This window comes from Lolium perenne, chromosome 1, assembly GCF_019359855.2.
Source record: "Lolium perenne isolate Kyuss_39 chromosome 1, Kyuss_2.0, whole genome shotgun sequence".
NCBI lineage: Eukaryota > Viridiplantae > Streptophyta > Magnoliopsida > Poales > Poaceae > Lolium > Lolium perenne.
The window spans coordinates 193,625,205-193,637,717 of record NC_067244.2 but is presented as its reverse complement, the minus strand read 5'-3'; the positions used below and the strand labels follow the sequence as shown (position 1 = coordinate 193,637,717).

At 44.8% G+C, this 12,513-nt stretch overlaps 2 protein-coding genes across 4 annotated transcripts; one reads left to right on the top strand and one right to left on the bottom strand.

Moving 5' to 3' along the window:
- Nucleotides 1–336: 336 nt before the first annotated feature.
- On the bottom strand, nucleotides 337–3,561 carry LOC127317277 (chaperone protein dnaJ 49). The gene is made up of 3 exons (XM_051347808.1): nucleotides 3,410–3,561; nucleotides 1,229–2,407; nucleotides 337–708 (listed from the first exon to the last, which is right to left on the bottom strand). The coding sequence occupies exons 1-2, from the start codon at nucleotides 3,544–3,546 to the stop codon at nucleotides 1,288–1,290; spliced, it is 1,257 nt and encodes a 418-aa protein (XP_051203768.1). The 5' UTR covers nucleotides 3,547–3,561; the 3' UTR covers nucleotides 337–708; nucleotides 1,229–1,287.
- Nucleotides 3,562–3,702: 141 nt separating this feature from the next.
- On the top strand, nucleotides 3,703–11,553 carry LOC127317288 (serine/arginine-rich splicing factor SR30). Of its 3 annotated transcripts, none has more exons than XM_071821244.1 (14): nucleotides 3,703–3,882; nucleotides 4,304–4,395; nucleotides 4,941–5,006; nucleotides 8,916–8,990; nucleotides 9,090–9,189; nucleotides 9,270–9,316; nucleotides 9,385–9,442; nucleotides 9,601–9,650; nucleotides 9,774–9,830; nucleotides 9,940–10,043; nucleotides 10,134–10,169; nucleotides 10,976–11,006; nucleotides 11,077–11,145; nucleotides 11,236–11,553. In XM_071821244.1, the coding sequence occupies exons 2-14, from the start codon at nucleotides 4,309–4,311 to the stop codon at nucleotides 11,248–11,250; spliced, it is 795 nt and encodes a 264-aa protein (XP_071677345.1). In that variant the 5' UTR covers nucleotides 3,703–3,882; nucleotides 4,304–4,308; the 3' UTR covers nucleotides 11,251–11,553. The 3 variants fall into 3 exon arrangements, with proteins under 3 accessions (XP_071677345.1, XP_051203788.1, XP_051203779.1); XM_051347819.2 differs by having other exon boundaries at nucleotides 3,706–3,882; nucleotides 11,077–11,154; XM_051347828.2 differs by lacking the exon at nucleotides 10,134–10,169 and having other exon boundaries at nucleotides 3,705–3,882; nucleotides 11,077–11,154.
- Nucleotides 11,554–12,513: the final 960 nt, after the last annotated feature.

Genomic DNA, 12,513 nt, shown 5'->3' with positions numbered 1-12,513 from the left:
ATCGATGTTGACTAGGCTATTCGGTTATTTTTTCCTAGTATATTGATGCTCCTACTCTTGCTGATGTTTGGCTGCAAACGCCCATAGTCTTGCCATTGCGGTTTAACCTAAAATTGTGAGAACCTTCATTGGTATCTACATGTCTATGATTTGGTGCCTATCCAAAGCCTGCCTTCAGAAAAGATTGTGTGAAGAGTTCAAAACCTCAAAGATTTTTTTTCTAGATTTTACTTTGTAAGCGTATTTTGTAATTCTTGGATCACTAGTCACTACCATGTACAACATATGCTATTGATTGTCGAAAAAGAAAAAGAAAAGACACACAAAACCTGGATCTCCAGTAAATCAACAATTCAACAGCAGATGCATCAAACATGCCAAAGTGATACCAGGCATACACATTCTACTTTGTATTTCAAGGGTTTTACAGTTCAGTAAGAACAGCCGCTACAACCAACCAAGATGATTGTTTCAAGCAGTACAACGCAGCCCCTTCCCTCGTGACCTCTAACCACCTTCAAAGACGGATCTGTACAAAATTTTGCGCTCAGCAACTGAGACGGGCGTATAATTTTGACAGCACGACATGAACCAAATCCATGCCCCATCGTGCCGCCAGGTACTCTGTACTCCAACTCTTCATTTACTCATTCATGACATCATATGTGCGTATTCATCATGTTTCCAGAAAATCTTGACGTGTTAAGCCTGCATTATATAATTAACAAAGTTACATGAGAACACCAAACAAAGACCTATGTGATATGAACACACATTCAAGTTTCCGATATGAAGGCAAAGCTTTAGTTGCTTGTGAGATACTATCACATTAGAGAAGACTAAGTCCTGAATAAAATGGCAACTACATAGTACCCCAAAGTGAGTTGATCACATATGCTAACTAAAAAATGATTTGCTTTGATTTCAAGTTTTTCATCTAGTTTTATGCAGCAACACTGTACCCAAAATTTACTGACACATCAACGTCTGCTTCTGTGCATCAACTTGAGAGATCCTTTTTGAATTTCATTTGAAGAGTATTATTTCCTAGGGAATAAGGACTGAAACATTGTGTCACATATAACACATCATTTACCATTCCGCAGGAGGTGGAGTACTGAGAAATGGGGAAATGGCAATTTGAACTTAAAAGACCAGAAAATACAGGTGGACACTATTATGTACCCAAAATGAACATAGAAAAGTTATATATACTTATATATGGTACCTTTAAAGGGAGTGACATTCTGCCAAGGGAAGAACAAACTAACCACCATGTGGACACTATTATTGCACAGAAAGGCTCTGTATCTTGTCACAGTGAGGTGTAGGGTAGTTCTTGGCCCATTTACGCCGGTGGAGTTCTACACGGCAGTTTCTTCCTAGCATAGACCTATAATCTCTGAAAACTTGTTCCTCCAGGTTATCTCTAGAAAGACTTCCTTGTGGAAACCGCAGATCAAAATCTTGTTTGCTGACAAAGTACTCTACCCCATGCTTTTCTGTGACTGTTGATATTGGATAGTTGTATGTCTTCTGCAGGGCATAATCAGGCTGCCATACTGGAATGAATGCCAACAAAACAAAAAGTAATAACACACCAACGTGCACCAGTATTGTTAAGTTCATGACTGACCCACCCTGTACTGGATGCTCCCTTCTCTGTTGCTCCTGCCTAGCTGCTCCTCTTGCTCTGTTGGCATTGTGAGCACGGAACGAATTATCATGGTGCTGGGTACCATAGAAGAAAGACCTGAATATCTCATCTGGATCTGGATCTTCTTCATAGTTATAGAAGCCATTTCTTGGTTGCCTCCTTCGCCTAGCAGTTCTCTGCCTAGTGACATTGGAATATTGGTCGTTAAACTCATGGCCCTCAAGGGCACCTGTCTGATCATAGGTCTTCCGTGACTGATCATTGCCTAGGCACTTGAAAGCCTTGCTGACCATCTTGAATGCATCTTCTGCCCCAGGGGCCTTGTTCTTGTCAGGATGAATTTTCAGCGATAACCTTCTGTAGGCCTTCCTAATCTCCTCCAAAGAGCAACTCCTCTCCACTCCAAGAATTGCATAGTAGTCCTTCTTCTTCCTGATATCACGGACCACTCTAACATTCTCGTCGCTGTAACCCTTTTCAGCACTAGAAGGACCAGCGCATTCTTTTGGAGTTTTTTGGTTTTCACAAACTCCGCCTCTTCTGGTCTTGTCATGAGAAGCCAGCGGATCAAACTTCTTGGTTGTGGTCAGCAAATCAACTATCGGAAGGCTAGGATCCAATCTTTGGGCAATTCGAATGAATTTTTCTGCCCGCTGTCTATCTCCAGATGCAAGTGCAGCTTCTGCAAGCTTGACAGACCTCAAAGCTTCATCTTTGTTACCCTCCATGACTTTAGTCAATCGTCCTCGTCTGAATCAAATATAGGTAGGGCGTTAAAATGTATGCCATATGAAACAAGAGTATATTGTAACTTTGCACCAGCAGATTGGTGGATTACAAGATATGGATTCGTAAGATAATACACTGTATGAAACGGTATATGATGACCGTCAGAAATCAGTTGATGTAAGCAAATAGCCCAACAAACTACTAAGAAACTCCTGGGTGCATACAAAATTAGAAATTACAGTACAACACCAGATTATGAGAAGAGTTACATAAAACCAAAAAAAAGAACAGAATGCCGCGCTCATCAGTACAGAAACTACATAAATTGAGCAAGAAATTCCGATGTGATAAACTTATTTATCAAGCATGTCCATGGCCAAATAGAACTGACAAGCAACGACACATTACAAAGCTCAATCTAAGAAGGTATTCCTACTATCAGTGCCCAGGGCGTACGATAGAGCCGCAATGCTTTTTTTTCCCTGTAATCCATCATAACACTTCTATTATCGACGAAATTAGCAGCTGACCCTTGCTATGTTCTGAAGAAAAGGGTACTTATAGGCATTCAAAACTCGAGAAACCAGCAAGCAATTGGGTCGAGAAGGTCCAGACCTCCCATAAATCATAGCTCTGCTGCCCAAAAATCCTAAACACGCTCACAAAAGATTTTCATGTGCTACAATTTGCGCTAGAGAAACTACTATTTGTTTTGGGGACAGAAACTACTACTAAACTTGCAAAAGAAAATAATTAGAATTCCTATGCCTCACTAATCCAAATTGGCCACCGACTAGAGAACGTAAGATCCCGACTAAACAAGAACCGCGCGTGCAAGAGATACTTGATCCTACCTACCGCTACGGTTCTCGCAAACCCTAGGCCACATAGCTTCGCAATAAGGACGGACAGAAAAGTCAAGTTGGGGCTAACAACTGTGCTCGCGGCCACAGGGTCGATGCAAAATTAAACGGAGCTGAGAGTCTTGGAGTAATCTGAGAGCGAACTACGGGAAGTTCTTACCGGGAAGAGAGAGAGAGAAGCCGGCACGGCGAGGAGACCACCGCCCGACGGGAGAGACCAGGAGAGGAAGAGGATGGGCGGAGGCACACTTTTCCGCGGAGCCCCTTGGGCTTTCCGCTTCTCACGATCCAGACCATGGAACCGACTGCTACTGTGTGGGTGGGGCCGACTGGGGCCCAAAGCCCAGCCAGGTATCACATCCACGGCTGGTAGACGCGGCACGAATCGTAAAGCACAGCAGCCCTCTCCTACTTGGCTACTTTCGTTCGTATCGGCCGCCGCTCCTCTATCGGGTCAGGTGGAACCCTGGGCCCCACGTGGCCCCACTTGTAAGTGACACAAAGTCAAAGTCACTGAAGCTCTATCCCCTGCGAAGCTTCTCGATCCCCCTAGACTGCCGTTTCTGTCCTCGTCCTCTCCCTGCCCGCGGCCGCGGAGTCCTTGCGCAGATCAGTCGAACCCTAGTTCTTCCGGTAAGTTGCTGTCACCGCCTCCTGGTCGATGCTGCCTTTGCGTATGCTTCTTCTTTTCTTTTCTCCGCGCGGTAATCGTGTCGCGTTTTGCTTCGATTGATTTGAAAGGCCGTGTAGTTTCGGCAAGTTTTGTTCGATTTTAGCGGTAGAGTTCTTGTGTTCGCGGCCGTATGAATCTCAGTGGTTTGTGGGAGATGAGATGCAAATTTTGTTTCTGTGTATTTAGTTTTTTTCCCTCTAGCAAACGGGAGCCAGTATGTACAGAGGCGTGGCGCCTTTCGGGGGCGATTGGTTTGTCTGAATTGACTGGTGATTGATTTTCGAACTGGGCTTGCCGCTTCAGATATTTGATACCCCCAAAACTGCTTACATGTACTATATGCAAGCTATTTGCTGATTGGGATTTTTGTCCTTCTTGCAGAAACGATGAGCCGACGGAACGGCTGCACCATCTACGTGGGCAATCTCCCCGAAGACATCCGCGAGAGGGAAATCGAGGATCTCTTCTACAAGGTTAGTTTTAACTAGTTTGGATTTACTCGTAAGCTTCTTCTCTGTTAAGAAAGGGCCAGTTCAGCGGTAAGGTGGTTCTGCCACCAGCTAAAACTGTAATTCACATAAGCAGTCAGACATGGAGGGTATATTTCTTGGTTAGAACTTGGAAATATGAAATGATGTGAAGTGTTGTTAAACTAAAAGACATATCTACGGATTTTCATTTTTCTTGTAACAACAATTATTGTGAGCGCTGTGGTTGTACTTGCATGCGCTCAACAAGATAACTCTCTATGCTAACACAACTTGACATGTAAGCTCACTGTCACTGTGGCATCAAAATGTGTCTGTACGTGTGGCCATATCCTGTGTGAGTTTTGCAATGTCAGCTTGCCAATTGACTTCTACCTTACCTAGATGACACCTCGTTGCTCTTGCAAGAGGATTAGATTTGCTAAAGGCAAGCATAGAGATAGAGAATTAGGTGCCGCCATTACCTTTTTTTTTGTTTAGTCAACTATTCCTGCATGTATATTTAATTTTCTGTTACTTGGCTTCTGCAGTATGGCCCTATCGTGGATATCGACTTGAAAATTCCTCCAAGGCCTCCTGTCTTTGCTTTTGTTGAGGTAATGTGTTGTGGCCAGGGTTTTATTAAGAATATTTATTCTTGCTCAATTGTGTTCAGATTTACAGTATGTGTTATTTTCCTGTGACAGTTGTCTCAGTGTATGGGTGCCAACCTTTCTTTGGGGGGGAGGGGGGGGGGGATGCTAATTTTTTAAAAGCAAATTAGATTTGGTTTGTTGGTTGTTTTGCTTGTATTTCATAAAAATTAAATATGGGTGGCAAAAAAAAATTGAGGTGAGAGGGGCATGTTAACTTTTAGCAAATTAGATTTGTTTGTTCATTGTTTTGCTTGTATTCGATTAAATGTTTGCCATACATTGTGTCAATATTTTCTCCCAAGTTTTGTCAAAAGTCGTATGAATCAATCTTGAAATAAAAAAATTTGTGGTTTAGGACAACTTGATTATTCTATATCGGTTCTACAATAATATATATAACAAGATAACTCCATCCCTTCCCTAGAAACAACTTAGTTGCATAACCCCTTATAGTCATCTTACAACGCCCCATTTAAGTTCTCATGTATCATTTAATTGTCCTCAACCTACCTTAATTGTTCATCAAATCTTGACACATCTGAGGTCATACAGACATGCCCATATCACCTGCCATGTTGGAGTATGAGACCAGTAGGGACAGTAGCACTACCACCAATGGTCAGCAAGGACATAGTGAGGAAAGACGATTCTTGTGATAGAGGGGGAGACCAGGCTAGGTTTTCTAGTGGATCCCATGTGTTATTGTTGCTAGTATGTGAGTGATGTTGCAAGGAAATGAGACATGGACTTGACTTAATATCTTTGTCATTGGAGTCGGTCAGACGGATTTATCCATGCTTCCTGCCTCCTTTCCTACCTTGCTCAAAATGTTATTAATCAGCTAACTTGACACAATGATGCTCCCCTACAAACTAACTGAATTAACCACCTCCAAAAAAAAATTCTTCAATTCAAACTGACCATGACATAGAGGTGGTGTGATGCCAATATGGATGGACACCACAGCGTAGCCAAGGTGTGGAGCCGACGGACGACGGCCATGGCTTTAATATGATCGGGGTATTTTTTATTTAGAGACGGTTTTTTAGCTAGTAGAAGAATTGGTGTAGTTCTTTTGCTTCTATTTGTCAGATGAAGGAAGCTCACCATCAGTTTTTCTTGTGAATGATGTCCCCAACAAGTACATACTAAATATTAAAGACAACATAATACCACATCTTAGTCAAATTACACATTTTACACTCATCTTATTCATCTTGGTACTTTGGGTTTTATCAACATAAACATGGACACATCTAATCTTTGACAACTTCATGTGTCGAACGTCCTCTTTATGCAACATTAACACTTGCACTGCAAATGGAGTAGTCACCGATGACACTTAATGACATTGACCCCACCCCCTCTTTCATATGGACCCTACCACCACTAATTGTGGAGTGCCTATTCTCTCTTGAATGATATGCAAATGCAAAGACATAACTCCCAACTTTACTGACAAAGGAAACATGTCCGACTCTTTACTCGTGACTTAAGCATCGCTACATCATCAACCTTAGGTGAGTTATCAACATCCAGAAGTAATATTCTGTGGAACAATGTAATGAATAACATTTTAGGGATTCAAGTAGATATTGACGGCTTCTGACCTAGATTTGGCTTCAGCCGCGGTCCATAAATTATTGGTGGTGGTGGCTCTGGCTTGAATGCACAAGTACTTGTTTGAGATATGCAATCACGAGCAGTGTGAACACGAGCACGTGGCAAAAAAGATGTTAACCCACATACTTGTGAAGCCAACCTTTTTCCCTTTGGCGTCGATACAAACAGCAGGTGTATGAGAGTCACCCAGATGGCTGCTTCAGAAACTTGAACCAGAAACTTGCACTGACATTTTTTGCTGGCACATAACTGAACCAGAAACTTGCACTGACATTTTTTTGAACCAAACATCTTTTAGTGGCATGATCCTTATTTCCTAGATGTAACCATGTTTTATATTTGTATTTGGAGCACAACAACCCAAAAGTTCTTTTTTTCTACTCTCTAAAGTCTAAACTCCTACAATAAATTATGTTGTCTTAAGACTCATAAACTGTTCTTACATAAATTCAGCTACTAGAACCGAAAAGAGAGTTAGGAGAGAGAAAGCGGATCGGGCTCCCGCGGCGCTCGACTAGGCGTCTCGGGGGCGACCCAGCGCCGCCCGTCCGCTCCTCCACCGGCGTTGGCCCGCGCCGCCGCTGCCGCCGGCCCTCGCCGCGGTGGCGGCGGGCCCTGTCCCCAAGGGCGGGCGGGGATCCTCTGTCCGCGGCTCGCGCGGAGAGACCGGAAGCGCGGCGGCGGCCTCGGGTGGGTGGAGCTTGGCCGTGCTGCGATCGGCCGCGTGGGCGGCGTGGCGGCACGTTCCTGGTGGCGAGCGTGCGGGCGCCGGCGGCGGCCCCGGGTTTCATGGCGGTGGTGGCTGTGCATCCGATGGCGTGGCTCTGGTTGGCGCAGGCGACGGCGGGGTTCGATGGCTGCATGGGTGGACGCCGGGACGGCGGCCCCGGGCTGGGTGGCTGCTGGCGTGGTGGTCGGCGGCGTGGCGGCCGCTGTGGCTGCGAGGGCGGCATAGCGGCTGGACCGGGGAGCTCGCGCTGCTGCGGTCGACGGCTCGGCCTTGGACCCCCGTGTTGGCGTTCGTCGAAGCTCCCTCTCTGTGGCGGTTGGCGGCGCCCGCGGAGATCTTCTCGGCGAGCTTGGCCGACAGTAATGGTGTGACTCGGCTCTTCAGCCCCACGTGGTGCGGGTGGTGGTAGCGGAGTTCGCGGAGCTCCTTGGTCTGGTGGCGGTGGTGGCTTGTGTGCGGCGGTGGCGCCGCTTCTGCACATGAGGTGTGTCTGCGGAGTGCGGGCTGGCAGCGTTTTCGGTCTTCGTCTCGTTGTCCGGCCGCGTGAGGTTGTGGTGGTTCGTTTGCTCCGGGCGAAAGCCTGACCGCGCGGCGTCTGCGGATGTCGCCATCCTTCTTGGGGGGTGGTCGTGGAGCTCTACGACCTTCGCTGCCTCGGGTTCACATCTTCGGGTGAAAGCCTTGATCCCGTGGGATCGGACGACGGCGTCGTTTCTTCGTCGTTTCCCCTCTTGAGGGCGTCGTCTTGAAGTTGGTGATCCCTTTCGCGCCCTCCGGCGGCCTCGGCACACAGGGCATCTGGGTTGGCAGGATGTCAACCGGAGATGCGGGTGTTCCGGGTGGAGGCTTGAGTGGCAACGACGATGGTGGTGACCAAGGTTTGGTTGCGGCAAGGTCATGTTAGTCGGCTCCGTTCCGGCGTGTTCGAATGTCTTCGTGGTGGTCTCTCCTTGCTGTGAAGTCGAAGCCACCCTCGGGCGGTGTACGATGACCCTCGAGGGGCGGTTCAATGAAGGTCCTTTTCGGCGCTTGTCTTGCGCATCTCCTCTCCGAGGCTCGCCGTCAGAAGCGGAGCTGCCGGTCTCTCCTCGATTAGCCATCTGTTTGGCATAGGCCGGCTTGAGCTTCTTAGCTTTTGTGGGTAGCCAGGGTGGCTGGGTGTGCCCTTCTGGCGGAGTGTGTGTGGTTATGGGTGTGCTTTGGCACTGTTGTTGTTGGTTTTTGCCCGATTTTCTCCTAAAAACCGGGCACCTTCTTCTTAATGAATGGATGAGGCAAAGCTTTTGCCTCCGTTTCAAAAAAAAAATTCAGCTACTCGTTTGTACCTCCTTTTCAAAGGAAAGCCTGAAACCCTCATTGGCACATCATGCAAAACAACATGCTTTCCAGTATGCAAAATTTAACCAATGGGATACATCAGTTTTGCTGAGCATTCTACTTAATATACTTCTAAAATCATTGAAAGAAATCTTTTGGATAGCACCTCAGAGTTAACACCGAAGTGTGGCATGTTGCAGTTTGAAGACCCACGTGATGCTGACGATGCGATTTATGGCCGTGATGGATATGACTTTGATGGCCAGAGGTTGCGGGTAGGTGGACCTTGTATGAGTGTCCTTTTTTCCTTTTTAAAGATGGAAAATATATCTTAATTTTTCCTATCTTTACTTCTTCTTTTGTGAATTATCCAGGTGGAGTTAGCTCACGGTGGAAGAGGCGCTTCTTTTGATCGATCAAGCAGCTATAGCAGTTCTGGACGCCGTGGTGCAGCTAGACGTTCTGATTACCGTGGTTTGCATTTCTTACTTTAAGCTTCACAATATTGATTTTGAGATATCCCTGCTCTTATTATCTCTATTCACGGAGTACAGTTATGGTTACTGGATTACCTTCTTCAGCATCATGGCAAGATCTCAAGGTTTGTATGTGAACATAAGCTCTTGAAGTTCATCCTTCATGAATCTTAAATTTACTTCCGTTTTTCAGGATCATATGCGGCGAGCTGGTGATGTCTGTTTCTCTGATGTTTATCGTGAGGCTGGAGGTTAGTAATGACCACTTTTCAGTTCCTCTTTTGCCCCTTATGAGTTTTTGTATGAATTTGGGGCTGGTTGCTTAGATAGTATGAAACTCATAGTTCATTCAACCCGTGTTATCCTATAGAAATCTCAATAGCTGCTAAATTTTTTTTACATGCTGCAGCAATTACTGGAATAGTTGAATATACCAATTATGAAGATATGAAACATGCGGTAAGTTTAAATGTATCTTCTGTGTTGTCTTGTAGATGGTTGGTTTAGTAACTGACAAAGAGGTATGTTATACACAATCAGACATGCTCATGACCATATATGCTTACTAGTTGTATCTTGTAGATAAGGAAGCTTGATGATTCAGAGTTCCGTAATGCGTTCTCACGATCGTATATCAGGGTATGATTGTCTTCTGTTCTCCCCTTTTTTAGCTGTACTGGAATATATTCATGTTTGTCCCATCTGAACTGAAGATTTACATGTCTTAATGAACTTGTGCTGCTAATAGGTGAGGGAGTACAATACTAAGCGTAGCCGCTCTTACTCGAGAAGCAGAAGCCCCAGCTGCTCTTACTCGAGAAGCAGAAGTCGCAGTTATAGCAGGAGTCCTAGGTATGGTTTAGTTTCTTCATGCTCAAATTAGTTCATGATGGTACAGCTTAGATCTTAACATGTGCATATTCTTCGTTGATCCAAATCTAGAGCTGCTTCTCGGTCTCCGACACCTGTTAAAGCAAGGTATGGCCAGTTTCATTCCGGTAGGGATTGAAGTTTGACAACGCTAGCTATCTGCATCTTTGGTACCGAGAAAGCACACTAAAGAAATGATGCTGTCAGGTTCTTACTGTTTGTTCAGTAAGTATTTTGAATGATGTGATGAGCTTGTGTGGTCCCACTAAGGAACTGCAACGAAAAGAGCTGTTAACAAGAAGTAAAAAATGACCCGCAAAATAAAAAGAAAAAAGGAAAATGGCCTTTACCTTTTAACTTCTAGAATTCTGTTTTGGTTTGCTCCGTGTCTTACGTTTGCTGTACATTGTTTTTCCCGACACGGCCTTTTGAGATGGCAACTGGACTACAACCAGCGCTAGGAGGGCTGGCACTAAGCATGTATGCTATGGATTTTGTGGTATATTGGTATTACTACTGTTGACTTTAGCACTTCCATACTCAAATATACACCTGCCCTGGTTCTCAAATATAAACCTTAGATTTTGTTTTTAGATCACACATCTGTGCAACCAAAAAAAAAAGGTTTTTCCTTGTTGGATCAAAACCATCAATCCGTGGTGGCTGCATATTCCCTTAAACACATGCAGTTAACTCCTTTTTGAAAGGAAAAAAAGCATGTATTTTCGAATTTGTTTTGTGGTACAAAAAGACATGAACTGTGGTGTGGGGTGAGGACCTGCCCAGATTCCCACCCAAAATTTTGCAGTACATTCTGTTGCTCTCATATGCATAGGTGCAAATATATTGTGATCATACCATATGAATGCAAATTTGCTGATTCACAATTTTTTGGCCATGGGAATATTTTGCAGGTCATCATCAAGATCCTTATCACCAGCTGCTGTAAGTGTTTGAGAGAATTGAATCCTCTATTCAATAATTATTTCCATATTTTGACTCGAGTTTGTTGCAGCCCCCTCACGACAAGTCTGCGAGCAGGAGCCCCACCAGGAGCAGAAGTTTATCCCCATCTAAGTCTCCTGCATGCAGTGTACTTCATATTTCGACGCTCATCAAAATTTTATAATCTTCTAAGAATGTAGTGTAGTGATCAAATTCCTTTTCCTTGCAGGTGAGATCTGACTGAAGGCAAATGCATCTGAAGCGTCAAAAATCATATCACTGGAACTAAGAGAATGTAATATCGATTATGAATCCTCTGTTCTAAGAAATAGCATACCTATTCCTTATATTAAGAAAAAGAGTTGTCAGCCTTGTGGTTCCAGATCAATATGGTTCTTCGCTACTATGTTTTACTCCTGCACTTAGCAGTTGCCAGTATACAAAGTTGTTAACTCGTGGCTTTAAACTTTATGCTATTGTATCTTGTCACAAAAACTTTATGTTACAGTAGAGTTTATATATGCTTTTAATAATCTACTTCGACTTTTGTGGTTTCTTGTCACGAAAAACCCAACTGCCTTGGTCTATTATTGCTGCGTTTTTGGATCATTGATTGTGCAAAAGCTTTGGTATGTGCTGGTGTGGCCTTTATGGGCATAATTCAGCTCGCCTGGGTTGTTGCTATTTGGCTCCATGATCTATGTTCCCCTCCGGTGCTCCAGTGGTGCGTGGCTGGTTTCTGCCTGCCCGGATGTTGTTCCCCATGAAGTGGAGAAAAGAATGTATGCTGATCATATGTGCCTCTGGTCGCATTCAAGTGATGGCCCTATGTGGCTGGCCGGCTGTGGGAGAAGATTGGAAAGATAGCACATGCATGATTGTACGACTGGCCGAGAAGATTGGGAAGATAGCCCATGCATGATTGTACGACTTGGCAGTGACACGTTAGAGCTCGTTCCGATAAGATGTTCATAAGAGGACATAGGGGATGGCCCAAAGACCACAGAACTGGGGCAGACCGGCGGTCTCTGGGCTCTAGAGACGTACCGGTTCAGGACACTCAAGTGTGAAGATATTGCTCTTTAGAGGTGTCCGGCTTTGGTCGAGTCTGACACGGCTTTGTTGTTTGGTTTTAGGCGAGGCCCTCTTTGTATCGTGTTTGTATTGTGTGTGCGGTTGCTAGTCTTGGGATTAGTGTTGTAAGCCAAAAGGCTTTGTATTGGTTGTCGGTCTCTCCTTCTATGTGTCCTTTGAAAATATCTTCCATAAGAAGATTTTGCATCTTGCATGAGTAAGTTCGTGCAAAGCACGTGTGTAGCGCCTACAGAATTATGCCTGCAAAGTCCTGTGTTTTAGTCTTACTTCTTGTAGAGTTAAGAGATTCATGACCTCTAGTCATGGGCTCCTTGCACTGAACAATTAATTTGGTCAACACACTGTACCGGAGGAAAGAGTACAAGGTAGTTGACCTGTTGATGATAGTTGGGAGTAGACAGCAGCATCAAGT

Coding starts and splice junctions, on each gene's coding strand:
- LOC127317277 (XM_051347808.1), bottom strand. CDS start 3,546: ATGGTCTGGATCGTGAGAAGCGGAAAGCCCAAGGGGCTCCGCGGAAAA. Junction 2,408..3,409: donor CTTCTCTCTCTCTCTTCCCG/GTAAGAACTTCC, acceptor TATTTGATTCAG/ACGAGGACGATTGACTAAAG.
- LOC127317288 (XM_051347819.2), top strand. CDS start 4,309: ATGAGCCGACGGAACGGCTGCACCATCTACGTGGGCAATCTCCCCGAA. Junction 9,831..9,939: donor TCTCACGATCGTATATCAGG/GTATGATTGTCT, acceptor TGCTGCTAATAG/GTGAGGGAGTACAATACTAA. Junction 10,044..10,133: donor AGTTATAGCAGGAGTCCTAG/GTATGGTTTAGT, acceptor ATCCAAATCTAG/AGCTGCTTCTCGGTCTCCGA.